A 27,735-nucleotide genomic window follows, 5' to 3' on the forward strand; every position below is an offset into this window, starting at 1 on the left:
GGGCGCGGCGTGGGGAGACGGGCTTGATCTGGGTGTGATGCTCTTCAGAGGAAATGTGTGGACTCGATGGGCCGACTGACCTACTTCCATACTGTTGGGATTCTGTGCCTTAGGAAATCAAATTCAAGGTATATTATTGTCATCATTTTGACAGATTAAGTTGGGATAAAGAGACCTTCTCCACATCTAAGTTATATACACACAAAGGAAGTAGTAACTCTTACAGAATATTGTACTCTAAGTAGAGTCTCAGATACAAAATTGACCATAAGGAAAAAGCTTGTTAGTTTTCAAAGCACGTAGAGAAGGTTAAATGATGGGACAATCAGTTTTGCCTCATGTTATGAAGACGCCCACAAACAACACCAATGTCAAAGCAAGAGTTGGAAAAATCCTTGGTTACAATAATGTGGAAAATTCCATTATTGAGCTTTTGAGCAACCGTAACATACTCAATGACTCTTGAACAAACTAGGCTAATTATACAAGGATTAAATTGGTTCTGTTAAATCTGTTCCTAAATCATTTGACTGTGAAGAAGTATCCACCAGCCAGATCATCGGATGGGGAAGTATACTATTCTGTACCTAAGATTTAAATTGGGACATCTCCAATTTTATTCATATTAAGAAAACTGAGATTAAACACTTTTGCCTGTATTCAAATTGTTTGAAATTTCAGAATTTTCCCCTTTGGTAGTAATACAAGTGTCGGTATGCTAAGAAATCCCTAAAATAATTCAAGTGATTAAAGCAATAACGGGGTTGTGCCACACTGAGCTGGAAGAACCCAAGATCAATTCCTGGTCTATACCAAATCACCAAACCCGAATACAACCAATCCAATTAGCCTCAGCACCCAAATTAGAAATAAGATAAACTAATGAGTGTTCTGAATTCGAATCCAGCAGCTGAATACTGAATCCTACAGTCTGTGCTGGGTGAAGGAAATTGGAATTTGGCCCACTGTTAAATAACTAACAATATTCATCACACAGACTCAAATATCCAATGGTCAATTTAACAAAATACACAAGTATGCTTCAAGTACCAATCCCCAAGTGAGCATAAATAGCACTGACAGGAAGAGAGTGTTACAAATTGGTTTAGAACTAAATAGTCTGTTTCCAAATAGCAATGAAGCTTTGGCTGAATGTATGATAAATAAATCTGTCTGACTCTTCTGGACAAAGTTTAGGGAGCTCTTTTTAAGTGTAGTGACCTCAGACAGGGCACAGTGCAGAGTCACTAGACAGATACCACAGCTTAAAAAAGTAAGTTAGGATGACAGATACAAGTTTACAAAGTTAAAGGGTGATCTAATCAAGATCTCAAGAATGATAATCTACCACAAATGGTGCTTGTGTGTGGGGGAGGCATGCATTGGGTATGTTTTTTTTTTATTGTGCTCTCCTGCAGCTTCTGATGTAGAGTGTACTACACAAAAATGATCATCATGACTACTGAGTTGATTAGGCTAATTACAATTCAGCTACCATAATCCTCCAAATAAAAAGGAACAGCAAAAACAGTTCAGGTTTTACAAGGGCTTTCCAACGAGGAGTATAGTATACCAAATTGATGAGGCCAATGAAAGTTAGCTATCATAATTGCGGGATGATAAAGAATTTTCTTTGCGTCAGTATCTTAGCACTGAATTAGTTACTGTCCTGCACCTAAGGACAGTGACAAGTGCAGGAATGGTTTAAGGGAATGAAAAATTGTGAACTATTTCATAATTCTGGAAGTGCAAAAAGCTCCTAAATGAAGGCTCTTTTCAATCAAAATCTGAAGAAAGTGGAGCAGACATGAACTTTTCTACCAGATGGCTGTGGAGAAAGATTTAAAAAAGTGGAGGAATCTGTTACAACCCAGGACTGTACAGCATGATGATGCTGCTTCTGCTACTGCTACAACAGCCAGATCTTCCTGTTACACGTGGATGGTTTGAAATTTTTTTAACCTGGCCTGTACTTCACTGTGGCAATGAGGTGTGCAGCTTTCAGTGGAGCATTACTGGACGCTGTTCCCAGTAAATGATGATCCCGGAAAGCTATCAGGGGCTCTCATTCAGTGTAAACGTCAACACCCCAACTTTGGTCCAGTGGATCAACAGGCCAACTAGTGGATAACACAAAGGTACTTTTGGTTTAATGGTGGGATCTGGAAGGAGATCGTTTTAGAGTAATAATTCTGTTATTCAGAAGAAAAAGCAAAAGGCCTTTTTCTACACAAAGAAGAGTGGAAATTTGAAACGCCGCCTCCCAAAAAAAACTGCTTATTGGCATTTTTAAGTGATATCAGTAAACTTTTGTTAAGTAAGAGCATGAAGGTATGTGGATTAAAGGTGCAAAATGGAGTTTCAGCACAATCTCAAGGGTCTAATTGGACCAAATCTGTTCCAAGTTCATTTATCATGTTGCTGTTATTAAATATGCTAAATTCTTAATCTTAACAAAATATTAACTGGAGAATAGTAATCAGATGACAATGTAAAAACCATAACCTAGTTAAAGGGCCTATTAAAGACAGTTCTAACCTTGTACTTACACAGCTGTGCACTTTGGGCAGACGATTTCAGAAGAAGTTTTAACTCGTAAAGAACCAGGGCCACATGCACTGCATGACAACGCAGTCGTTCCATGCGGAAGAGAAAGGCGATAGCTGCCTCAAATTGGGCTGTAAGGAAAAGGACTTGGAAGTACAGGAAAGGATGCCGGTTGGCTGCAAAGTGGGTTTCACCTGGAGGAAGAACAATACATTCAGGTACATGATCATAATAAAAGATTTGAATGACTGCAGCTTTGTGGATCTACAATTCACAGAACATTGAAAATTATTACAGAAGTTGAATGGTGCATTTATCTCTGATTCATTTATTGCAATTGATATAATTATCGAATCATGAATTTACTATAGAACATAGTAAAGCTGCAATTCAGAGATGACATGAATAAATTGTTACATATATAAAAATTAGATGAACTATTCAAAGATCCTTGCAATCGTCAAGAACATTTTACAGCAAATATTCACTTTCCAGTTAGCAGACAAATGAATTTTGCTGCAGGTAATATCTACCTTCCATGTAGAAGCGACAAAATATTAATTTATGGAAGTTAGACATTTCCTACCAAAAAAAATCACTTACCAAAAATTATTTTAAAACGCAGCACCTGGAATACTGATCAACACAGCTATAAACACACCAATCACCAGGATTGTTAAGGACTAACAGCTGGTTGCTAAGTCAAGTGTTTAGCACAGGAAACTTACCATATTCTTCCAGCAGCTGGCTCTGCAACTGTGGCAGGGTTTGCCTGTCCTGAGGAGAGCTGCTACCATCATCATCAAAACATACTTGATTCAGCTGAAAACATAACACAAGGACACAATTAATGCATCATACAAAAGTTCCAGCAGAAATTAGAATTTCACTCACTGGATAGCACATGTAGGGTAACAGAAATCTTTAGTCAACACACCTCTGGAGCATAGAACTTGAGCCTGGGCTTTTTGGCCCCATATAGGATAATACTCTATACACAGCAGCCCAACAATAAAACCAAACCCATAACAGTGCTCTTTGCGATTAATCTATGTTGTCATTTCACACAATATTCTTTCTTGTGTGTTAAGTGACCACTTGGTGTTAAATCAAGCAGGCTGTGCTCGAGAAACTAGATAAAGACTATACAAGTCAAGAGCACTTAGAATCTTGGCAGACAGCACCAACGTGTTTTATATGTCACCTATGCTGAAACTTAGTTTGGCGAATAATTGTGCTCCAACATATCATACCATCTATAAATTCTGTATTTTTTGAAAGCATGTTTCAAGTGACAGTGCAAGATGCTTCAGATCTCTTTACACTGCATAAATGAATCAAAAGTAATGTTTTTTAAAAACTATGCAGATTAACCTGCAGTTCCAGTTTCATTGCTTGTTCCAGGTTATTAATATTACAGATTCTTGGTGTCTCTAAATGAAGCTTTCTGCTGTTTCGTACTGAACATAATTAATTAGTTCATATTGCCACTGGAACTATTTTGATAAACAATTTAATTCAAACAAGCATACATTGCAAATGAAATTGAAATCTTGTTAACTCAGTATTTTCCACAGTCCAATTATACTTTACAAGGCTGCAGTAAAAATACAGATATTGTATATATCCAACAATTTTGAACTGAATAGTCACTGGGATAATGGACGTTTGAAGGAGGGGAGGAAATACCCAAGTGAAACCTGTGACACCAGGTTTGTCAACACTTCAGCCACACGAGAACAGGGAAAGAATGAAGTGAGTGCCTGTACCTTTAACCAGAGATAGTCATCTGTTTTATCAGCTATTTCACTGTGGTTGTCAGTAACATCACATCGACCAATCAGACAGTAGACTGCTCTTTTATACGGATCTGTGCTGTTTCGCAGAGCACGTCGGTAATGTAGCCGCAGTTTATTCTCTGTTGTGGGAGGCAACCTAGGATATATCATGCAAGTTCAAACAGAAAGCTAAGTCAACAAGCACAGCAACATTTTAAGTACGTGCAAGTAAACACACATAAAACCTTCGACCTCATCATTCATATGCAAAAATATTCAACCATTTTGCTGAGCTATATAGCACCTTTCCCTCAGACATTTCCATAATGCTTTCTTCCCAGTTGAAATGTAGATGGGCAAACTACTCTAATCCACATTGATGTCTACAAAGGGGTCACTCTCCATCCTGGCTTTTATCCCCTACAGACTCAAATAAAAAGGTGTCTGCAAAGAATTAGCTACTCAGCATGCCCAATTCCCTTTCAGTTTAAAAAGATGGATCTAGGTCAAAAGAAATTTAAATCTGGGTAAATGCATCTTTGCATACTGCATGTTGAAAATGTTTTTGTTTTAAACATAGCCCTTCTCACAATTCCACAAGGTGGATAGCAAGCATCAATTTTAGATACTACTTTTCAAAAACGAAAACTACAAATCAGTACTTGCCTCCGGTCATCACCCTGAACGTACTCTTGGAACCAGTTGCTAAACTCCCCCAGCTGATGCTGTGCACGGTTCACCACCTGCAGTGCTGCCATTAAGTCTCCACAACGTAAACAGTAGTAGATGAGGGCCCAGACTGGTTGGCCTTCAACCTCACCATCCTACATTTTCAAAAACAAAATTTTTTAAGAATGTTATACACTGAAATTTCTGATCCTGAGTTTTTATAATACAAACACTACAGCCACCAATAAGTTAAAAGCATCACAGGATAAAATCTATTTAAAAATAAAACAAATTTTCTTTCACCGGATTCTATCCGACAAGCTATAATATTTACCAACATATGAATTAGGAGCGATGACAGGCCATTTGATCCATTGACCTTACGCTGTCATTCAATAAGGTCATTGCTGATCTGACCATGGTCTCACCATTACGCTCCTGCCCATCCGTGCAATATCTTTCAATGCTTTTATTAATCAGGAATCTACCTCTGCCTTAGACACGTTGAATATTTCTGCTACCCCTGTTCCTTTGGGAGGAGAATTCTAAAGGTTCACTACTGTTAAAGAGAAAAAATTATTTACAGCTGAATATTAAATGGAAGTCCCTTTATTTTCCAAGTTGTGCCCCACTGGTTCTGTTTCCCCTACAAGGGGAAATATCATTTCAGCATCCACCCTATCAATTCCCCTCAGAAACTTTAATGTCTTAATAAGATCACTTTTTTTGTTTCAATTCCAATGAATACATATACAGTCTATCCAACCTTTCCTCAAGGCAGGTCCCTCATTCACAAACCAGTCAGGTGAACTTCCCAAGTTTTATTTTCATTATCGCTATTCCAACTGGAAGGAATCTTTAAAACACTGAACATTGTGAAAGGTACTAAAAGAGCAGCTGTTCACTTGCTACATTTACACTAAAAGGTGCTGTGATTGGGACGGGCAAGGGGGGAGGTGGAGGTATTGTAGGTGTTTAAGGGGTGGACAGGGTTATCTTGGATGGGACTACCTAATCTGACAACTGAAAAGGGCAAGGTATGTATGGCATTTCATCATGCTGGCGGGGGTGCAAATTACAATTCATTGAATGTAGAGATTGGGAGAGTTAAAGGTGAGGAGCAAAAGGGTTACCCCAATATTTGGGAGCGTGGGTAAGGAGGAGAGCAGAAGGGAAGACGACAATTAAGGACTGCAGATGCTGGAAGCCAGAGTCTACAGCTGTGAGCAGGTCAGAGAGCATCTAAGGAGCAGGCAAGTCAACGTTTTGGGTTTTGGCCTGAAACACTGGCTTTCCTGTTCCTTGGAAGCTGTCTGACCTGCTGTGCTTTTCCAGCCTCACTCCTACAAAGTAGAAGGGAAACCAAGTGGACCTAGTCAAAGCCCCTATCATCTACACTGAAGAAATTCCTTGGTTAAAGAAAAATGAAAGCCTTTAAACTTGCAGTTATGGAAGGTGGCATTGTCAGAACAGATGCAGCAGAGCAACGGGACATGTGGAATAGAGTTCTCACAGGAAGCATAATAAGAAGGAGTGTAGTCAAAGTATTTAAGGGAATTAGTGAGATTAGTAGAAAACTATTTTGCCACAATAAATTGAGGTATTGAATGTGACTTGAATCCATTTTTACACTACATCTAATTTGCCTTGGTCCTTGCATCATTGCACTGAAGCATTAGCTACTCATTGTCCAATTTCCAAGGGAGCAGAGAATGCAATTTGCCTACATGCTTGTCAGTTCTGAAGGAACAAATGTACACTTAAATTTTTAGGTGTAACTGGATCCAAAGTCACGATTTAAAACAACAAGATCTACACACATACCTACCCTTTTTCTAACTCTTTCAACATATTTTCACCACGCCAAAATGGGTTACATTGAAAAGCAAAGTTTCCACAGTTGCATTTCCTTGAATGCGTGCCTAATTTGCATTATGAATAGTGTCACTGCATTAACCTCAATTCTCACATATAAAAAGGATGACATTTTGCACGCTAAGGTGCCCCATCTGTTACTCTATTTGACTTTAAACCAGTTGTGCGCACTTTGGAAGGTCCTAATTAAATTTCAACACAAATTATCAATGTAAACTTTGGCCAAAATTGCTGGTTACACTATCAGGAAATTTCAGACCGTTATGAAATCTGTGGTTAGGACAAATCACAGGTGATTATCTGGAGCAATTATCCAAATTTCTTACAGGTCAGGATTTCAAACATCTCAGACAAGACCCATGCATTCTGAATTGAAGACCTGCTCCAACCCAACTGTTCCCTTCTGAGTTATCAATGATGTATTATAAAAGCAAAGTAGTAGAAGCAATCACTTGGTGAGGATTCTTTATATTAATGTATGTACCTAGCAATCTACACTTTTAGATACTAGCACGTAATAGGATGTTCAAAAAGAATCCAGAAGAAATGGTAATTCAAAGTTTCAGTATCTCAAGTATCTTTTGTGTACCTGATTTGGGAATATTTGAAAACAAATTCAACACAGTTTCCAAATGATCCCCAATCCTGTGGTGCAGGAAGAATCACAAATTTTAATGGATTAGTCTGCAAACGCGTGTTAACTGGAAGAGGTAATCCCCATCGCACTCCTGTAAATCTGTGGAACTATTAGTACCAATCTATTTTTGTATTGAATCTATGTCACAGGGCTTTAGGATTATTCTAAAAGATTTTTAGATTTTATTGTCAAGTGTACCAGAGTACAGGGATACAGGAGTACAGTGAAAAGTGTATAAAGTTGCCATTCTCTGACATTATTTTAGTACAGAAAAGACAGGATTGAAAACAGAGGCAGAAGTAAAAGAAACAGCCAAAAGAAGAGGAAACGCCCCGATAATCACTTCCCCCCCCTCCCGCCCCCGCACCCTGGCCTCCAGAAAAATAAAACCACAAAGTCTATTCCGCAGTCTGCAAACACTCGGGTGTCTGGAGTCCACCACCTCTGCACATCAGGTACCCGGGCCCAGCCATGCCTTGGAGCCACACTGCCGTCACTGGAACCATGTCGCCATTCTTTGCGACCATCTTGCATCCACCAATGTCCTCACGCCTTGAGTCTGTGCTAGGGCAACCTTGGCAATGCAGCTACTGGACTCAAACTCCATGCTGGGCCTATCGCACCGAAACAGCCGATGCCTCGTTCTGGACTATGTTGCTGCTGCCTCCTGGGACCACCATTTCAGCAAAGAAACCCATCTCTGTCAACCCCCCAAGAAAGGGGACTCATACTGCCGAGAAAGGCGGCGGCGGCAGGGGGGTGGTGCGGGAAATCGAGCAACTTTTAAAAGGAGAGAGACAGAGAAAAAGTAAAGGCAGATGGAAGTGGGTCAGCCCCAGGCTGTCGCCATCTTAAAAGATCTTGTGATAATATATTTCATTATAAAACTAATAAAAGGACAAGGATTAGGAAACTTAGAAAATTCTGAACCTTAAACTGTATTATTTCTGCCTATGCTTTAATACTGAACAAAATACTGAAAAAGAGTTACCATTTGAGAATACATACCTGAAGCCCTTGCAAGGGAGCTGGCAGTTTAATATTAAGAAAACTACGGACTAATTGGTAAGTTCCAGGTACACCACCTAATTGAGCCTGGTGCAGGTTTCCATAGACAGTTGCCATTACATAGTTCTTGTAGCTACGAATGAGAGCATGAAGAAAATAAGTCAGGCAATGGCTGGCACTGAAGCTTAAGCTCCAACTCTATCATTAAGATCTTAGAGAAATAGTAATCAAATTAAGCCAGTTTGTCCCAAATTAGTAACAGCTATGAAATAGTTCAGAACTGCTCCTAATTAATACTCCTAAGAGATCATACAGACACATATCAAATTAACAGCAAGATGTTAATCATTCCTCAATGAGCTCTCTCTCACCTCTGCTCCAGAAAATTTAGCCCCTGCCTTACAAATGCCATTTGCATTTCCAAACTAGTACGGCTCTTCAGTGCATCAGCAGCAGGTACCAACAGCACATCAGTCATCTGCTTCACCATTGCCCACAGTTCAGAGACATTCTACAATCAAGAAAGTAATCAAATGAGTACAAAAGTCTTTGACTGCTTTATAAACAATTGGCCTCAGACAGATATATTCCTGGAAAAAAAGTGTTCAACATCGCTTCCTGGAAGCTTTATATTATTTTAGTGTTTGTATTGAATTACGTAAACACATCCAAAACATGTTTTTCGTTACACATCCTGATTTTTGTAATGTTGCACAATCACAGCCAAAATTAATTTCAAGAACAAGCAAAATAATCTTTTCCCCAGTCCTAGGTTTTAAAATCTATTTTTATTACTTATAAAACTCCTTCACATAGCATAAGATTTTATTTTCTAAGCAAAGGGGGAAGAATAGCAACCTCTTAAAATCAATAATTGGGAGCGGAATATATCCACAAATGCTCTATGTTTGGTCTGCACTTTCTAAGATTCAGCAAAAACTAAATGTAATCCACAACACAAATTCATTCCACAGTTGGAATTCTGAATCATTAAGTGGACTTGTATTGGAGGATAACCAAAACACAAACAAGCTATTTCAAGAGCTTACATTCATGCAAATTATGCTTTTAATAGAATAAAAGGTCCTAAGAAACTAGACATTGCAGAGAGGTTGTATAACTTGAATGGCAGGATTGTAGGCTAAACCAAGCAGTTTCAAAAAGTTTAAAAGATTCCAAGGTTGTAACGAATGGCTTACGGGTGGAATGGGGTTATCTCCACACTGTACGTTTGTCAGAAGTACTTTAATTTTCAGGAGTGCTACAGCAGCAAGAGAGACTTGTTAAAAAGATGAAGGCGAATCATATGCAAACAATGCACTTCCTTTCATATTTAGTTTTGCAATTAAGCTACTGCATTCCTTTAGCCTTGAAAAAGGTTTAACATTTCCGTCCCATTAAAAGAGTCTCTAACCTTTCGAAATATGAATCTTGAAGTTTAGAAATCTAGTTCTGCATTTAACAAAAAAGCAGCGTTCAAAACAAATCAATATGTGGATGATGTTTAACAGTGAATTGCTAAATGCAAATTAATATGATAATTTAAATTTTTACATTCGCGTACCTTGTCATCCAAAGACTCAGCTACAGTGCTGCAAAGGTCCCCTAGGTTCGGCTGTAGATGTCCATTCACCACCTTCTCATTATATATATAGATCTACAATGAGCAAAAGAACTTTTCACATGTTGAAATTCAGTTTTAAGCTGGGAGAGTTTATTTTTATTTTGAAAGTGCAAAGAATTACACAAGGTATATAGTTGCAAAAGACTGGATTTTTTTTTTGTTTATTTACAGGAGTTGGGCATCGCTGGCCAGACCCGTTCCTAAATGCCCATAGGGCAGTTAAGAGTCAATGTTTTGGCAAGACCAGGTAAGGACAGCAGTCACCTTCATAAAGAACATTAATGAACTGGGTTTTTCCAGGTTTCATGATCATTATATTCTTACTTTTATTGAATTCAAATTCCACCACCTGTCATGTTTGGTTTCGAAAATGGGTTCCCAGATTAATACTCTCACGACAGTACCACTGGGCCACTGCCTCCCTAATGCAGTTGTTGTAGTGACAGTGAGATTGTTAGTGTTTGCTAGTATTAACAGATAGAATCTTATGGTGTTGGCACATGCACAGTTAATCACAGAAATCCACAATTTTCTGTCAGTGCATCCTTGTTCCTGCATAGAGTACACTGTTCCAGTCCCCACAATTGGAAACCCTTTAGAAGTCACTGATTTGACACAAATCCACTTTGCAAAGTTTCTTTTTACCAACATGGGGATATGGCTAGTAAGTTTGCAGATGACAGCAAAATTAGAAGCGTAGTGGACAGCGAAGAAGGTTACCTCAGACTACGACGGAATCTCGATCAGACGGGCCACTGGGCAGAGGAGTGGACAGAGTTTAACTGAGGTAAATAAACTGAGGTGCTGCATTTCAGAAAGGCAAATCAGGGCAGGACTTAGACACTTAATGGTAAGGTCCTGGGGAGTGCTGGTGAACAAAGAGGCCTTGGGGTACAGGTTTATAGTTCCTCAAAAGTAGAGGCGCAGGTAGAAAGGATAGTGAAGGCAGTGTTTGGTAAGCGTGCCTTTACTGGTCGCATTAAGTAAAGGAGTTGGGAGGTCATGTTGTGGCTGTACAGGACATTGATTAGGCCACTTTTTGATTACTGTGTGCAATTCTGGTCTCCCTGCCATAGGAAGGATGTTGTGAAACTGGAAAGGTTTCAGAAAAGATTTACAAGGATGTTGCCAAGGTTGGAGGGTTTGAGCTATAGGGAGAGTTGGAACAGGTTTGGGCTATTTTCCCTGGTGCGTTGGAGGCTGAGGGGTGACCTTATAGAGGTTTATAAAATCATGAGGGGTATGGATAAGTTAAATAGACAAGGTCTTTTCCTCGGGTTGTGGGGGGGGGGGGGGGGGGAGGGGGGTGGGCGGGGAGGGGGAGGTGGAGTAGAGTCCAAAACTAGACGGTATAGGTTTAAGGTGAAAGGGGAAAGATTTAAACAGGGACCAAAAGGGCAACTTTTTCACACAGAGGGTGGTACATACATGGAATGAGCTGCCAGAAGAAGTGGTGGGGACTAATACAATTACAACATTTAAAAGGCATCCAGATGGGTACATGAATAGGAAGGATTTAGAGGGATATGGGCCAAATGCTAGCAAATGGGACTAGATTTTTTTTTTTTTTTAAAAAAAAAGATATCTGGTTGGCATGGGCAAGTTGGACTGAATGGTCTGTTTCCGTGCTATACATCTCTATAACTCTCGAACATAAGTTACACCTTGTTGAATAAGGTGTGATGGAGCTTTTAAAACATCATACCAATTCATGATTTCTGTTGAATGATCTCTCACGTCCCGATTTTATATTTATGGAATATCACATGTCTGCATTCAGTGATGTTTCAGTAGATGTTGAATATGATCACTTTCCTCACCTTCTACCTTAAACTTGTATATCACAATACTTACTTCACTTCCTACAAAACATTTTTTGGTTTTTTAAATGTATTTCTTACAATTTCCTAGGCTACTTTTCTTTAAAAAAAAACACAAGACCTGATAAAACCACAACAAATCTGAAGGAAAATATGTAGATATCTCTCAAGACAAATTTTACACTAAGTGGAAATTACCAAGTTAATTGCAAACGTGTTTTTTTAGCAAAGTGATGGGTTTAGTGTGAGCTGTCAAACCTGAAAACATGTTCCTGACATTAGAAGTTAAAGATCTTGCACGAATAAAATAACATATACAGACCTGCCGAGCATATGCCACTTCCACACTGTCCATTGCACTCCGTCCTGGTGGTCCCATTTCACTGACAAAACTTGGCTGTTTATAAAAAGAAAAAGTAAACATCAAGCTTTATTAAAGCATGACAAGCTTTACTTTCACATCAACCTTGTCACCTCCAGGACAGAAACTTTTTTAAATGTATAGATGAAGTATTCTTACTCTGTCCTTTCTTAATTTTTAATTAGTAAATGCTAGCTATGTGAGAGATCAGCAATAATGTATCACAACAGTGCTCTTGTAGGTCATCACCTTTTATTGTTAATTTTCTCTGCTCCTCTTCAAAACTAAATTAATCTTCGAGGCAAATGACACAGAAATGAGCAATACCCGTTCTTCATATATTTACAGAAATTCTAAGATGCAAGATACAAGAGATTGCAACTTAGCCCAAACCTTCACCTGACATCCATTTATTTGGTTAACAGAGGGTCACTTAATAGACAACAGGAGTACAGGATTATTTTTTCTTTCATAGCCAAAGATACGACATCTACTGCAGCAGTGCAGTGGTAGCCTCAGGAGATACCAGCTAGCTCATCACAAGTGGGGAATTGATGTGGATGTCTATGGTTCAGTTCTATCTTTAGCTACTCTTATCAGGAAGGATTTGTTTCATTAGTATTTCAGCTGCTTAACTAAACTCATTGAGAAAAGAGATAAATACCTTTGTTAAAATTCTACATGAAGGACTTGCACACAAATGTATTATTAATATCAACTCATCCTTGTCATAACAGATGCAAAGAGTTAACTAAATACATTAAGTTCAATATGTGGTAAATGAGATTTTCATGCCTATCTTGCACTTGTTGAAAAATGAAGATTGTATCATAAAAGCTAAACTTCACAGCTTCAGGGACAAAAATATTTACCGCAATATAAATTGTTGAATAGTATACCTGAAGATCAGCAAAAATTGGGAAGAATGGCGGAAGTCCTAGCTCAGAGACTAGGAATTAGAACATAGAACATAACAGCAAAGTACAGGCCATTCGGCCCACCACGTTGTGCTGACCTATTATCCTCCTCGAAGATCAAAACTAACCTGCATACCCTTCATTTTACTGTCATCCACGTGCCTTTCCAAGAGTTGCTTAAAATGTCCCTAATGTATCCGACTCTATTACCACCACTGGCAGTGCATTCCATGCACCCACCACTCTCTGTGAAAAGAACCTACCTCTGACATCTCCCCTAGACCTTCCTCCAATCACCGTAAAATTATGGCCCCGAATGATAGTCATTTCTGCCCTGGGAAAAAGTCTTTGGCTATCCACTCTATCTATGCCTCATCATCTTGTACACCTCTATCAAGTCACTTCTCATCCTTCTTCGCTCCAATGAGAAATGCCCTAGCTCCCTCAACCTTTCCTCATAAGACCTGCTCTCCATTCCAGGCAGCATCCTGGTAAATCTCCTCAGCACCCTTTCTAAAGCTTCCACATCCCTCCTATAAAGAGATGACCAGAACGGAACACAATATTCCAAGTGTGGTCTAACCAGGGTTTTATAGAGCTGCAGCATAACCTTGCAACTCTTAACCTCAATTCCCCTGCCAATGAAAGCCAACACACCATACGTCTTCTTAACAACCCTATCAACTTGGGTGGCAACTTGGAGGGATCTGTGGGCTTTGGACCCAGAGATCCCTCTGTTCCTCCACACTGCTAAGAATCCCGCCATTAACCCTGTACTCTGCATTCAAATTCAACCTTCGAAATTGATTCACTTCACACTTTTCTGGGTTGAATTCCATCTGCCACTTCTTTGCCCAGCTCTGCATCCTGTCAATGTCCCGTTGCAACCTACAACAGCCCGCCACACTATCCACAACTCCACCAACCTTCGTGTCATCGGCAAACTTACAAACCCACCCATCCAAATCCTCATCCAAGTCATTTATAAATTTACAAAGAGCAGAGGTCTCAGAACAGACCCCTGCGGAATACCACTGGTCACCAAGCTCCAGGCTGAATACTTTCCGTCTACTACCACCCTTTGTCTTTTATTGGACAGTCAATTCTGTACAAATTCTGCAACAAGTAACTCACCTCCAATCTCCCCAGTACTTTTCCACCATCTACAAGGCACAAGTCAGGAGTGTGGTGGAATACTCTCATCTTATCTAGGTGGATACAGCTCCATTAACATTCCAGAAGTTTAATAGCACCCAGGACAAAACAATCTGCTCGATTGGCACCCCATCTACAAATATTCTAGTTCACTACATCCACTACCAATGCACGGTGGGTACTAACATCAAACAGCTTTGATTTGGAACTGTATCAACATTTCTTCACAGTCATTGGTTCAAAATCCTTTAAACGCCCTTCCTAACAGCATTGTGGGTGACCCTACACCCAAAGAACTACAGCAGTTCAAAACAGCAGCTCACCATCTTTCCAACAATTAGGGATGGGCCAAGCTACCAATACCCTCACCCCATGGAGGAATAAATAATTAAATAAAATCATGACTGTTACTGTGCAATTAACAGCATCGCTTATTCTACGTCCCAAATTTCTTAAGCTATGTCTCAACTTACCTCTGCTTCCTGAGTGAAATCAAGAGCATCCTCCCCTGATGTCAGAAGCGTATGGAGGATCTTCTGTTTTTCATGTTCCCATTCCACCAGCATGGACTCCCAGTGATACTTCTCTGCCATTGCAAATGTCTGTTAAAATATACATGTGGTCAACCTAAAGGTAAGGTTTCCAATGGTAAATCCCAATCAGCAAAGCCATGAAAGAAGAATATAGTAAGAATGCGCTCATTTGATTTATTTTCACTTCTGATTCTCTAACCTTGATGCACAATTCCCAAGAAATTGCAGTAGAATAATACTTATAGAAAGAAAATTATTTTTCATGAAACTTGAAATCTGCGCACATTTAATCTGCAAGATTGAGATGTTTAAACTTCTGGAATGAAGACAGCACTTAGACCAACGTTGCCTGCTTCATAAAAATCTAATAACCATTATATATTATAAAACTGAAGAGCTAACAGAATGAAAAGATAACAGCAATGCAGTATCACATTTCAAAGCTGGATTTTAAAATACACCCATTTGAATGGTTTTAGTTCAATGACAACCTCATGGAGATAGATGTAAGTCCCATCAGTAGTTTCATCTCCTTACTGGAACGTCAGAAAAATAGGTCACAGATCTGAGAGGCAAGTGACCTTGAAGTGCAGATCTATTTGAGTGGTGAAGCAGACTGAAGGGCTGAACAGCCTACTCCTGTTCTCATCCTCTTGGGAAGCAAATTTTCACAGATTACAGTATAGAATGATTTTCAGGGATAGTAGCAATGTAAAAGCCTGGAGTAATTCAACAGGCAGTTGGATGCAGCAAGACTACAGATTCTTCAGGAAGGCAGGGTGATCTAAATAGACTATATAGCTATTACATTCATTCAAAAGAAAGAATAATTTGTTTAGACACTAACAAGTATTTTGATCCATAATGAGTTTTAACAAGATATTTCCTCTTAACATTTTTTAAAAGTAATCTTAAAGCATAATGAGTTCATTGAAGCAAATACCAGTCGACCATTATAATGCTCAAAGACATTTTGTGCTTTTCCACTTACAATAGTTGGCTTGCTTCTACAAATCTTCAAAAATATAAATCACAGCCATGAGGATTCTCACAACGATTCTATTTTACTAAATTAGTTGGCCAATAGGTTTTGCACATTTGCTTTCCTCCAAAATAGACAGAAAAATAGAGCTGTTACCTAATTACATCAAGTACGCCCTCACTTCTCTATGTGCTGGCTATTACATATAAAATTCTGTATAACATCAGTGAAGAAAATATCCAAAACTATGCAGCAAAAACTAACAGCTACTGGATTTGATAAAGAAATAAATTTTTCATCGGTCACAAATTCAATACATTTTACTTTCCATTCATTATACGTCATTTGCAAATCTTAATTTCTGCTCTTTTCTGGATTGGAAGCTACATTTTTAGTACAGGGATGCTGATGGGAATGGTAAAATTAGAATTCAGAGGTACACTATAAAGTGCTGTACAGTCTACAGTTCTTATCTGGTTGAATAAGGAAACAGCTTGTGGTGAGCCATTTTAGATTTCTTCACTGCTGTGATCTATTCATATTAAAGCTGTACAATCAACATAATTTCAACCACCTATAAACCAGACCCCAGTTCAAATTTTCATTCATGTGATCAATAAACTATTTTTTGCTGTTTACTAATTATTCCGGATGCAAAACTTCAATTTAAATGTTAATTGATTCACAAGCTAAATTTCAACAAACTAAGCACTGTCGATGTCAGAGTCTCAGAAAGCAAGGATTCTTGACAATTTGAGCTTCAATCCTACAAATTTGGGACTAATACCAAAGCCAAATGGAATGTGTGTGAGGAGTGCTGATTCATGAAAAGAGACACTACTGTTCTTCTCAGGGAGATGGTGGTGTAATGATAATGCTACAGATTAGTGACTCAGGGCTATGCAAACACTCAGGAGGACAGGGATTCGAATCCTACCACGGCAGCTAATAAATCTGGACTTGAAACCTAGTCTCAGTAATGGTGACCATGGAACTATAACGGATCATAAAAACCCATTTGGTTCAGTAATGTCTTTTAGGGAAGGAAATCACAATCCTTATCCGATCAGGCCTACATCTGGAGCAACAGCACTGCGGTCAACACTCAACTCACAGCCACTTGCTAGGGCAATCAGTGGCGGGTAATAAATATTGACCTTGGCAATGATGCTCATATCTTCTCACAGAGAACAGAGATTTAACATTAGTGACTAAAACGTCAAGACACTTTCATGTTAAAATCAAAATTTGAACTCAAATTAGTTCACAGTTTAGCATGGAAATGATGATTAGTGGGCACATTTCAATCTGATACCTAATACAAATTTTCTCTCTAAATAAGATGAGCCAGAGTGCACGTCATTACAGTGAAGTATGATTGCAGATGCATCAAGTGGATTTTATAAAGTTATGAATGTATTTGCTAAGACAGCAGTTTAATAAGTTTAGTGGCCCTACAGTTGGTGAATGAATCACTGCATTTCAATGTCAAATTGCTCTACACATCTTTCAAAAGATGAACTGTCCACTGATCAATTAAAAATGTTATTAAAAATGAAGTAGTCAATTATCCTACACCAAATTGATAATTCAACTCTCGTCCAAAAGGAACGCCTGACTTTTTTTTTCTTGCACTTTACTTCTATTTTACTGAACAACTTGCTGTATAGCCTGGGGAAAATTAGGATCTGAGCCTGTCAGAGCTTTGATCAGTATGATGGCACCATATTACTATGCAAGACTAGTTTTCTTATGAATTGCCTCTCTATTATGATCCATTATGAATATTCCAATAATTTTAATTTCAATAGAATAGTTACATTTTATTTGGTGTTGCTCTCAAATACTTTGGTATAGACAAAGTTCTGCTGATATTATAGACATAACCCTGCAGAACACACATTACAGCCCTGGAAATATTCAATATTTCTGAAGGATTCTGTGCAGAGAGAAACAGACAATATTCTCAATTTCTGGTGATTTTTTTTTGTACCAAGTGTCATTTTCACAGAGCTGCATGGAGAGTTTCCTGTTATAGCCTCTACTCAAGTAATATTTCATTGGTCATTTCATTCTTTATTCATTCAGGCTCCACATTCAATTGTGCAGTCATAGTGGTGAGAGGTCTCACCATAGCTGGGATCTTTCTGTGTTCATGCTGACAGTGTCATACTTAAATCCCAGCTGCACAGCATTTAATCACTGCAAGCCAGGAACTGGCCTTCACACATAGTGCTGCTGTGCCATTATGATCAGGGACATGGCTGAGAAAGGGTAAGTTGGCACCATACTTTGTCTACAGGGATCTTCAGGCCTTGCAAAACTAGGTGGAGGAGAGGAGGGCCATACCTTCTCCTCTACACCACCAAAGCAAGCCACACCACCAAACACTGTCAGCTTGGACAAAGATAGTCACTGAGATAAATGCAGTCTTGACAGTGAAAAGAGCACCCAGCAATGTGTAAAGATCATTAATTTTGTGTGACCCCCAAATGCAAGTGCCACCATCTTCTCTGCTACTTCACACTCATTAAAATACCACACACACACCTCCCATCAAGGTCAACAGTCTACTGCTCACAATTGCACATAGCATCTCCAGTCTACAGCTCTAATCTACCTCAGCTACCCTGTTGTACTTCAACTCTGTTCACACTGGACTGGAAATGTTTAAAAAAAAAAAATTCTTTCCACAGATGCTGCCAGACAGGCTGAGTTTTGCCAGTAATCTCGTTTGTTGCTGTACTTCCCACACACTCACTGCTGATAGCTCACCACCTTTCCTGCTCTTGCATCACCACTAACAGCTCTTTCCAACTACTTTCATTTCAGTCAATTCCTCCTTTTGTCTCATTCCAGGAGGGAATGCTGGACCACCGATTGGAGAGAGTAGGGTGGGTGATATTAGCAGGAGCGGCAGGAGAGGATCGAGACCACTCAGTTCTCTTCCCTTATTCTCTGATGTAGGTGAACGCTCTATTCTCTTGTGTAGGTGCCAGTAAAGCTTCAACCACAAACAGGCCAGCACCTTACCCCATCAGAGCGAGTAGCCACCAAGGCTTTCTCCTGCATCCCCCGCCAGCTCAGATAGGTTCACCTAGGTGGGCTGTCTTCCTGGGTTAGATTCAGGAGCATGTTCTGGTGAGCAGACCTCTTGCGTGGCCCTGCAGCTGGTGGCAGGCAAAGCTGGCGGCAGGAAAAGCTGGCACTCAGAGGACTACTAGTGCCCAGGCACCTGCTCAAGCCCAGGCCCGAAATGTCCCTATCTTATCAGCCATTAATGACTTTGTGTAAATGTGCAGACAGTCACAGGTACAGCAGGCAGGCTTGCTGAAGACACTCTGCAAACTGGGCCAAAGGTTGGAGGTGTCCACCAGTGTTATCAGTACCAGGCTGACTGCGGCAAGCATAGACGCATAGAGAGGATGGCAGCTGCCATGACAAGCCAGGTCCAGCAGAATGCTCAGTGGCTGCCAGAAATGTACATAGAACTGCACTTCATTGCTTTAGCCAATGGTGCTCAGCATCAATGGCAAGTCAAAAGTGGGGGGCGAGGGACCTCAAACACACTCCAGGTGCCCCTTCATCTTAAAGAAGTAAGGTGGTGCCACCAGGCTCTCAGGCCTCTTTCTGAAGTCTCCTCTCAGGATTTTCCACATGAATTCTGCCTGCAAACCCCACAAAGGCGAGTGAGCCTGCATCTATGCAGAACATTCTCAGTGTCCTCTAGCCACAAATGCTATGGGGCTGATCTCCCAAATCTTCAGGCCAACAGAACATGTCCCCACCACCCCAGCTAAATGTAACGGGACAGGAAGAGAAAACGAAACATCCTCTGAAAACACAGGCAGCAAGGGGATAGTTCAGTGTAAATACAGTCTCATCCTTAAAAATGTATATGCAATTTGTACCATTATGTGATTGACTGCCATTTTAGCTTAAGGATCTGATCAACTGGACTCTACATCACAGTTAAGCAGCCTGTTTTTATATTCCAATGAAGGTAGAATTTGTAGTGGTAAGATATTGCTCATCTCTGAACAGCACTCTAGATAGCAGCAGATATTAAGCATCCTGCAACCCTTACATTCATGAATACAGACAAGAGTGAGCACTTTTAGTGAGGAGATACCGATATCAAACTTAACTTGAACAACTTGTAATAGGTCCTTGCCTCCATTTGTTACTTGGTTGGGATTTGGAAGATTGCATGTTATCCAGGTCACACTCCTGTGCGAGTGTTCCAAGCGCTGCCTTATAGTAAAGATACCGCACCCACTCTTCAATTTGCAATTACTGCTTCACAGTCATTATTCCCTCTATGTCTAAGTGTAACGGCTGTGACCCCTCACTTGAATTTCTTGCTACACAGCCTGAACTTGACCCCTTAACACCTCCTGACATGTGTTGGCCAAACCTCCATTGCTGGCCATGGCTTACCCTTCCTGACTGTTTCGCAAGGATAGCCCTTGACTGACCACTGACCAATGTCTCTAATGCTCCCCAGACTGACTGGACTGGATCTGCAGGCTAGAGCACTGCCCAAACTGTGGGCCAAAATATCCAGGACCCGGATCAGATCAAGCACCACATTAACAGCGGCAAAACCACTGGATGGAAATCAACTGACTGTAGCCATACCCTCTTCATGCAATTAAAGACAGCCCCTCTATAACTTTCAGACATGTCCATTTGGCTGAAGCACATGCAGAGCATTTATCACGTAAGCTGTTGGCATGTTGTAGATGTGCTATTGATGTAAAACTATGCCATACAGCAACATGTTCACCCCCTTGACTACTTAGTGTTGTCAATCATGACAAGGTACCTGCCTTTCTATCTGTGCTAACAAGCAAGTCAACACAGAAAGTGAGTCTCTATGTTCTGAATGAAGCAGCAATGCACTAAAGGCAAAGCAGAGATGAGGAGAATGTCCAACTAAGTGCAGAGTGAATGATCACTAAGAAGAAAAGCTATGAGTTCTAAGATGCATCCTGTTCTGAAGCATGAGATGGGCACGTGTGTAGAGTGGTCTGGCAGGAACACTGCAATACAAGTGCCCATGTGCTTCAAAGTGTGATGGTGACATGCTGAAGTGCCTTGAGTTAGTCCAAGACTATGATTCAGGGAGGCAGGTGATTTGCCAGTGCCACATTCTGTGAACAAAGGGTACAGACAGTCATTGCCCAAACTGCATGCCTTGAGATTCTGTTAAATAGAGCTCAAGATGGAAACCCAGAGAAGTCAGCAGCGAGTTGCATCTGCAGGCAACCAGTCTGACTTTCCGAGTGGTAAATTGGTGCCATCTAGTTTCTCACCAGCGCCTAGGACAACTGCAAATTGCATATAAATGAGGTGGGATTAGCTAATGAGATGCAAACACATAGAAATAAGGACCTTGCCACAAATGAGTGAAATTCTCACCTAGTCATTAAAATCTTAAGGGAAAAATCAGTTCTATTTGTTTGCTGTCAAAGATTGGCATTTTCCCAATCTCAACAAAATTTCTTGTATAGCTCATGTAATACTCAATTAAATGTTTCAAATTGAATGTGACTCTCTCCCTCCATCACAAACGATGTCCAACCCAGCTATTCTGTGTCGGATGACTCTTCACTGTGGTGTCACATTGTCTTGGTTCAGCCTGAAAATTAATATTTTTGGCTCTTCAAAATTATCGGTGAGTACCATTAATCACATAACCTTTGGGTGGTGTTCAAAACAAAGTGAAAGACTGGCTACACTTGGGAGGAAAACAAAAGGCAATACAATGTTCATCCTTACAATAGGTCATAAATACCCAGAAAATGAGAAGTAGCACTAATTAATATTACCATATCCTTTCATCATTATAGCTATGTGCGCTCAGCTCACAGCATTAGGTAGGGCACTAATTAAATTGTGGTGAAAATTAGATCAGTTAAACTACAAAATGGGAGGTTAAGTTCGAATCGTTTTTGAAGAAGTTATGCCCTGAAAAACTTGGCTCGGCAATTGCCAGCAATACTATTTTTGGATAAGATTTGGTTTTGCAGTTACCAGGGCATGACATCCTATCATAGATGTACTGCAGACCCGGAGGTGCAACGCAGATCCAGTTGCCAAGTTGGGATTGGGACTTTAACAGCATTGCAATACAAATAAAGTAAACTGTAATAATTCAGGAAGTCCAACTGGAAAGGATTTTTTTCTGTAGTACACCAAAATAGAGTCACTCCGTGTGGCATACATAGGCTGGTCTCTGCCTGGGACAGACAGTTCTGTAGACCCATCCCCTGGGTCTGCTTTATAGTTATTTAAAATCAACCTGTTTAGAGACGTTATTAGACGCCTCTGGAGCAGGTGGAATGTGAAGCAGGGTCTCCTGGGTTTCAGAGGTAGGGATAATACCACTGCACCACAAGAGCCCCCTTCTGCATCTGCTTTATTATTTTCTCGAATCAGTATATTCAGAGATGCTACTACATACTATTGGAACAGAATGGGACTTGAACCCAGACTTCCTGGTTCAGAGATAGGGACATAACCACTGCACTGCAAGAGCCAGCTGGGTCTGTCTATTTTTTTGTTTTCTAATCAAAATGTTCAGGGATGTTCATACACACCTCTGGAGCAGGATGAGACTTGAAGCCTGGCCCTCTGGCTCAGAGGTAGGAACACTATCACTGCATCATGAGAGCCCCGTGTCATCTTTTTCTTTAAAATCTATTGGACTGCTTTATTTGTCAGTGTATATTTTCTAACCAACCTGTTCAGAGATGTTATTACACGCCCCCAAAGCAGGTGGAACTTGAACGCAGGTTTCCTGGCTTAAAAGCAGGGACACTGCCACTGCATCACAAGAGCCCCTAGGAGCTGCTTTAATTTATTTCCCAATCAATCTGCTCAGAGATGTGATTATAGACTTCCAGAGCAGGTAGGACTCAGAACCAGGCCTCTAGGCCCAGAGGTAGGGACACTTGCACTGCACCACAAGAGCCCCTCTCTGGTTCTGCTTTACGAATTTTTTTTTTTTTTTTTTTTTTTTTTTTTTTTAAATTAAACTTGTTTAGGAATGTTCTCACACACCTTTGAAGCAGCTGGGACTTGAACCCAGGCCTCCTGACTCAGATGTACAAATACTATCACTGTAAAAGCCCTTGGTGTCTGCTTTATATACCTTCTTTTAAAAATCTGGAAGTATTATCACAAAAATCCAAAAAACTTTCCACCAACAAATCAGCAAGCTTTTTTTTAAACTATTAACCATCACCAGTAATCACCTGTGCAGCCAAGGCAATTATGGACCACGCAAACCATCAAAAGTGAGGAGGGGCAGCTAAGGAGAGCAGGAAAGAACTAAATCAGAATGGAGTGGGAGGGTGAAATAGAGCACTATGTACCCCACAGTGCCCACCTCTCTCTAAAGGCACTAAGAGCACTAAAGGACACTGTGTGCTCCCTCTCCAGGGATACCCGCATTCAAACATAACTGCGGAACGCAGCTGTCACTAGTCTGCTTTAGTTTTAACCTATTTTCTAATCAAACTGTTCAGAGATGTTATTACACACCACTGGACCGAGTGGGATTTGAATCTGGGCCTCCTGGTTCAAAGATAGGGATACTCACACTGTAGCACAAAGGGTTCGAGTGATCAGTTCCAGCAGGGCTGTTGCCAAGGGAACTCATATTTAACAAATTCCACAGGGATATTAGTCAGTGACTCCCTTATAGGGACTATCATGGCCTTCTTGTGGCATAGTGGTAGTCTCTCTACCCCTGGATAAGGAAGCCCGGGATCAAGTCCCACCTGCTCAAGAGATGTGAAATAACATCTGAGCAGGTTGTTTAGACAAACAGATTTAATTAAAATGTTGGGGTTATCACAAACATTAGAATCAAATGTGAAGACCAGATAGCCGATTCAAGCACTTACAAAGCAGGGAATTCCAGCTCTTTAGTAAATACACAAATGAGAAATGATGGTCAATCTGGAAGGTCGGCATTAGGACAGCACCTTTCAAAACTGCTCTCAAGCACATGAACGCTGAAGGCATTCAGCCAATCATAGGGCACTCCACACCTTGAAACTTTGGGCCAATTGTACTATTGTTCCTTGGATTGTCATACAATTTCTACCTACCAGGTGTTGGATTTTCATTCAATTATTTCAAAAACTGATGGTATTCCAATGAAAGATCATTGGCCTCAATCGCTAACTTTGTTTTCCTCACTGCAGATGCTGCCATACTTAAGTTAACTACTGCAATTTCTGTTTTTACTGGTTGATTAAAGCTTTTCTTTTATATTTTATGGAGCACGACAAAAATATATTCCTGTTTTGCTTCCACTCCAACACCCATTCTTCCCCTGTTAACTATTAAATACATAGAACCATGACACATTATGCATCTTCTACTGGAGTTTGAGATTTATAATGGCCATCTTCAGATAAAGTCTAACATCAGTCCACAACTGAGCATTGCCATCATGAATTTACCGAGAACTGATTTATTTCGACTTCATTAAGGAGCAACACAGCACAAGTGTTTGGGTGTCCTTTACGAGTCTTTTGGGGAGTTCTTCTCCATGCAAATTTATATAGGTATCACCGAAAGTGCATAATTTGAAATACTAATAAGGACAGTTTACAGATCAATGGTATTGAGTTACTACACGAAGGATATAACACCCACTAACGCTCTGTTCTATTAATCTGACATTTTATTGCTCATCTATTCTCAGATGCTCGTAACTGCTTAAATGTAAAAATATTTCTTCGAATTGAAATAAGTAAAACCCATTTTTAATCCATTGTATCACCACAACCTGTCAACAATTGTTGACACAATACAAAAAAAAATCCCCTTTTCTCAGAATAGGACTTTTTACTGAGGGATGCTTCCATGGCGAAGTGATGTAGCCATTTGTCGGGTAAAGGTTGCGACTGTCAGTGTTAGTATTTAGAATGATGTGGTAACAGAGAGATTAGTTAAATATCTTTGATTTAAACTTTGGAAGTCAGTGCTAGACACTTGTGTAGTTTTTTTGAAATAATTATATGTGGGTAACATAAGAACATAAGAAGAAGAAGCTTGGACCATTCATTCCTTCAAACCCACTCCATCATTCAATAAAATGACAGATGATCTGAACATGATTTTTAACATCCACTTTTATACCTTTCCTCCATAACCCTAGACTCCACTGAAAATTAAAAACCTGTCCAGTTCATCCTTGAACACATTGAATGCTCCACTGTTCACCGGGGAAGAGAATTTCAAGCACCAACGACCCTCAAAAGAAAAGCTTCTCCTTATCTCGGTGTTAAATGGATGACCACTTAGTTTTAAATTGTGTCCCCGTAGTTCTGGACTCCCCTGAATAAAAAATGCTTTCAGCATTTAGCCTGACAAATTTCCTCAGAACCTTATCTTTCATGAAGATCGCCTTTTATTCTTCTAAACTCCAACAGTATACGATCAACCCTTTGGCTTCCTCAAAAGTAACCCATTTACCCTAACTGCGTGAATAAAAACAAAATTCCACAGATGTTAGAAATCTGAAACAAACACAGCGAATGCTGGCAAACATTAACAAGTCTGGCAACATCTAGGTAACAAAATAAAGTTAAAGCTTCAAGTCTGGTACAACTATTCCTGCATTACCTAAGCTTGAAACCATAACTCTTTCTCTACACAGATGCTGTCAGCCCTGCTGAGTTCCTCCAGCATTCTATCTTTAGCCCAATTGCTTCCTGTTTGCTAGCGAGTCCTATATTAGGATAGATAGATAGATAGATAGATAGATAACCCACAACATGCTAAGCACAACATGTGCTGTTATCTTTTATGAGGAACCTTAGAAAACTACTTTTGTAAATCCAAATGCACTATATCTGCTGGTTGCTCTATCCAGCCTGCATATTACATCCTCAAAGAACTATAATAAATTTGTCAAACAACTGCCCTTTCACAAAATGTGTTGATTCTGATTACATTATGATCTTCCAAGTGTCATTTTATTGCCTCTTTAATAATGGATTCTGGAGTTTTCTCCTACAACAGATGTTGGGCTAACATAAATATTAAAAAAATACATATGTAATACAAAATAGCGAGGTCATGCTAAAACTATAGAAGGCGTTAGTTAGACCAAAGCTGGAACACTGAACAGTTTTGGTTCCCATATCGAAGGATGGATACTCTGGCACTGGAGACAGTCCAGAACAGGTTCACCAGTTTGGTTAGAGCATGGAGGAATTTTCTTATGAGGAGAGTTGGAGTAAGTCGGGCCTGTACTCATTAGATTTTAGAAGAATTGACAGGGTAGGTACAGAAAGCTGGTTTCTCCTTTGGGAGAATCTAGAGCCCGAGGGATTAGTTTCAGAAAAAGGGACTGCCCGTTTAAAACAAAAGTGAGAGGGAATTTTTGTGTCTCAGACGATAGTGAGAATTTACCATAGAGGCTATATATTCAAGGCTGAGATTGATTCCTTTGATTAAAAATCTAAGGTTATGGGGTAAAGGCAGGAAAGTGGAGTTGATGATCGTCAGGTCAGCCACGATCTCACTGAATGGCAGAGCAGACTTGATGAGCCACATGGTTTACTTCTGTTCCTAGGTTTAATGATCTTCTGGAATGTCAATTCTATGATCTCTGCCAGCATAATTTCAATGAACATGGACTGATGGTTGAGTGAGCATTATCTCTTATTCTAGTTTTGTATCAATAAAGGGGCTACATTTGTACAGGGTCTCATCCGTGACTGATGCCAATTCAACTAATGGGTTCCCTCCTGGCAACCTGCACTACTTTGCTTTTTTTAAAACGTTTTGTGCAGCTCAGCGAGGGCTCCTGCATGTTCAAGCAGTCATGGTGTTGTCAACCAGTCTCAGTAGCATCTACCTCTCCCCATGGTGTTGCCGAGGTCACAGATGAGCTGATCCTCTAATTAGACTGGCAACAGTGGGACCTCACCAAGTGTCTTTAATAGAATAACAAGCTATGTCTGGGAAGACGGCTGCACAGGTCTTGCTGGTGTTCAGCATGGACTTGGGATTCAGCATGGACTTGGGATACCCTTTTGGTATGGCTTCAAGATCCCACGAAAAATTGCAGTAAGGAAGGTTGGTAAGAAACGCCAAATTGTTGTGTTCTACTAATGGCATGGCTGACAAAGTAAGTGAGATTTAGATTGAAAAGGCAAAACGCTTTTCTTTGTAAAAAAAAAAACACAATTTAAACTTTTAGCATCTTGGAAACTCAGTAAGCTAATGAAGTGAAACACTAGTGAATCATTGAGCTTTATGCCTTAGCTGAACCTAGTCATGGCAGCAGGAGCTCTGCAACGGATTTCAAGTGTTCAAAGACTGGGAATGAGAAAGACTTCAAGACAAGTCAATAGTTTTGTTAGCTCTCCAGTGACCCCTGCTGGAAAGTGGACTTGCATGGATGCATCAGATAAAGAAACATTGGGCTTAGTTGCGACACCACTCAACTAGTCAATATTTTCTCTGCACACTAGAAGAATGGCAACTTGGCCCAACTGTCAAAGGGCTAACAAGCACCGGTCAAAGTATGTCAATAAGAGCAAGCCAGCTATTGGACAAGAAAGAAGATCAGAAACATTCTGTTTTAACACAGCCAATGCCAGTAACAAATGAGGCCATTAAAGATATTTCAAGTCCTATGTCTATAATGTGGGAAATGAAAATAGTAAAGAACAAAATTCTGCTAAATTTGATCTCAGTGAATTATTAAATGTTTAGAAATCAACAAAAGTTCACTACACTACTTAACATTTGAATTTCACAATTTTGTTAAGAGACTGAATTTAAGTGTTAAAA

At 39.9% G+C, this 27,735-nt stretch overlaps 1 protein-coding gene across 1 annotated transcript in view; it reads right to left on the reverse strand.

The window, feature by feature from the left end:
- nup93 (nucleoporin 93) overlaps window positions 1-27,735 on the reverse strand; it is a 147,430-nt gene that overhangs the window by 12,257 nt on the left and 107,438 nt on the right. The window contains exons 5-13 of the mRNA XM_048605700.1: window positions 14,865-14,993; window positions 12,281-12,355; window positions 10,079-10,171; window positions 8,886-9,025; window positions 8,515-8,647; window positions 4,992-5,149; window positions 4,317-4,482; window positions 3,276-3,369; window positions 2,550-2,741 (exon numbers count right to left, since the gene is read on the reverse strand). Coding sequence (XP_048461657.1) covers window positions 2,550-2,741; window positions 3,276-3,369; window positions 4,317-4,482; window positions 4,992-5,149; window positions 8,515-8,647; window positions 8,886-9,025; window positions 10,079-10,171; window positions 12,281-12,355; window positions 14,865-14,993 — 1,180 coding nt within the window. The remainder of the gene's footprint in view (window positions 1-2,549; window positions 2,742-3,275; window positions 3,370-4,316; window positions 4,483-4,991; window positions 5,150-8,514; window positions 8,648-8,885; window positions 9,026-10,078; window positions 10,172-12,280; window positions 12,356-14,864; window positions 14,994-27,735) is intronic.

This window comes from Rhincodon typus, chromosome 15, assembly GCF_021869965.1.
Source record: "Rhincodon typus isolate 14 chromosome 15, sRhiTyp1.1, whole genome shotgun sequence".
Classification (NCBI taxonomy): Eukaryota; Metazoa; Chordata; class Chondrichthyes; order Orectolobiformes; family Rhincodontidae; genus Rhincodon; species Rhincodon typus.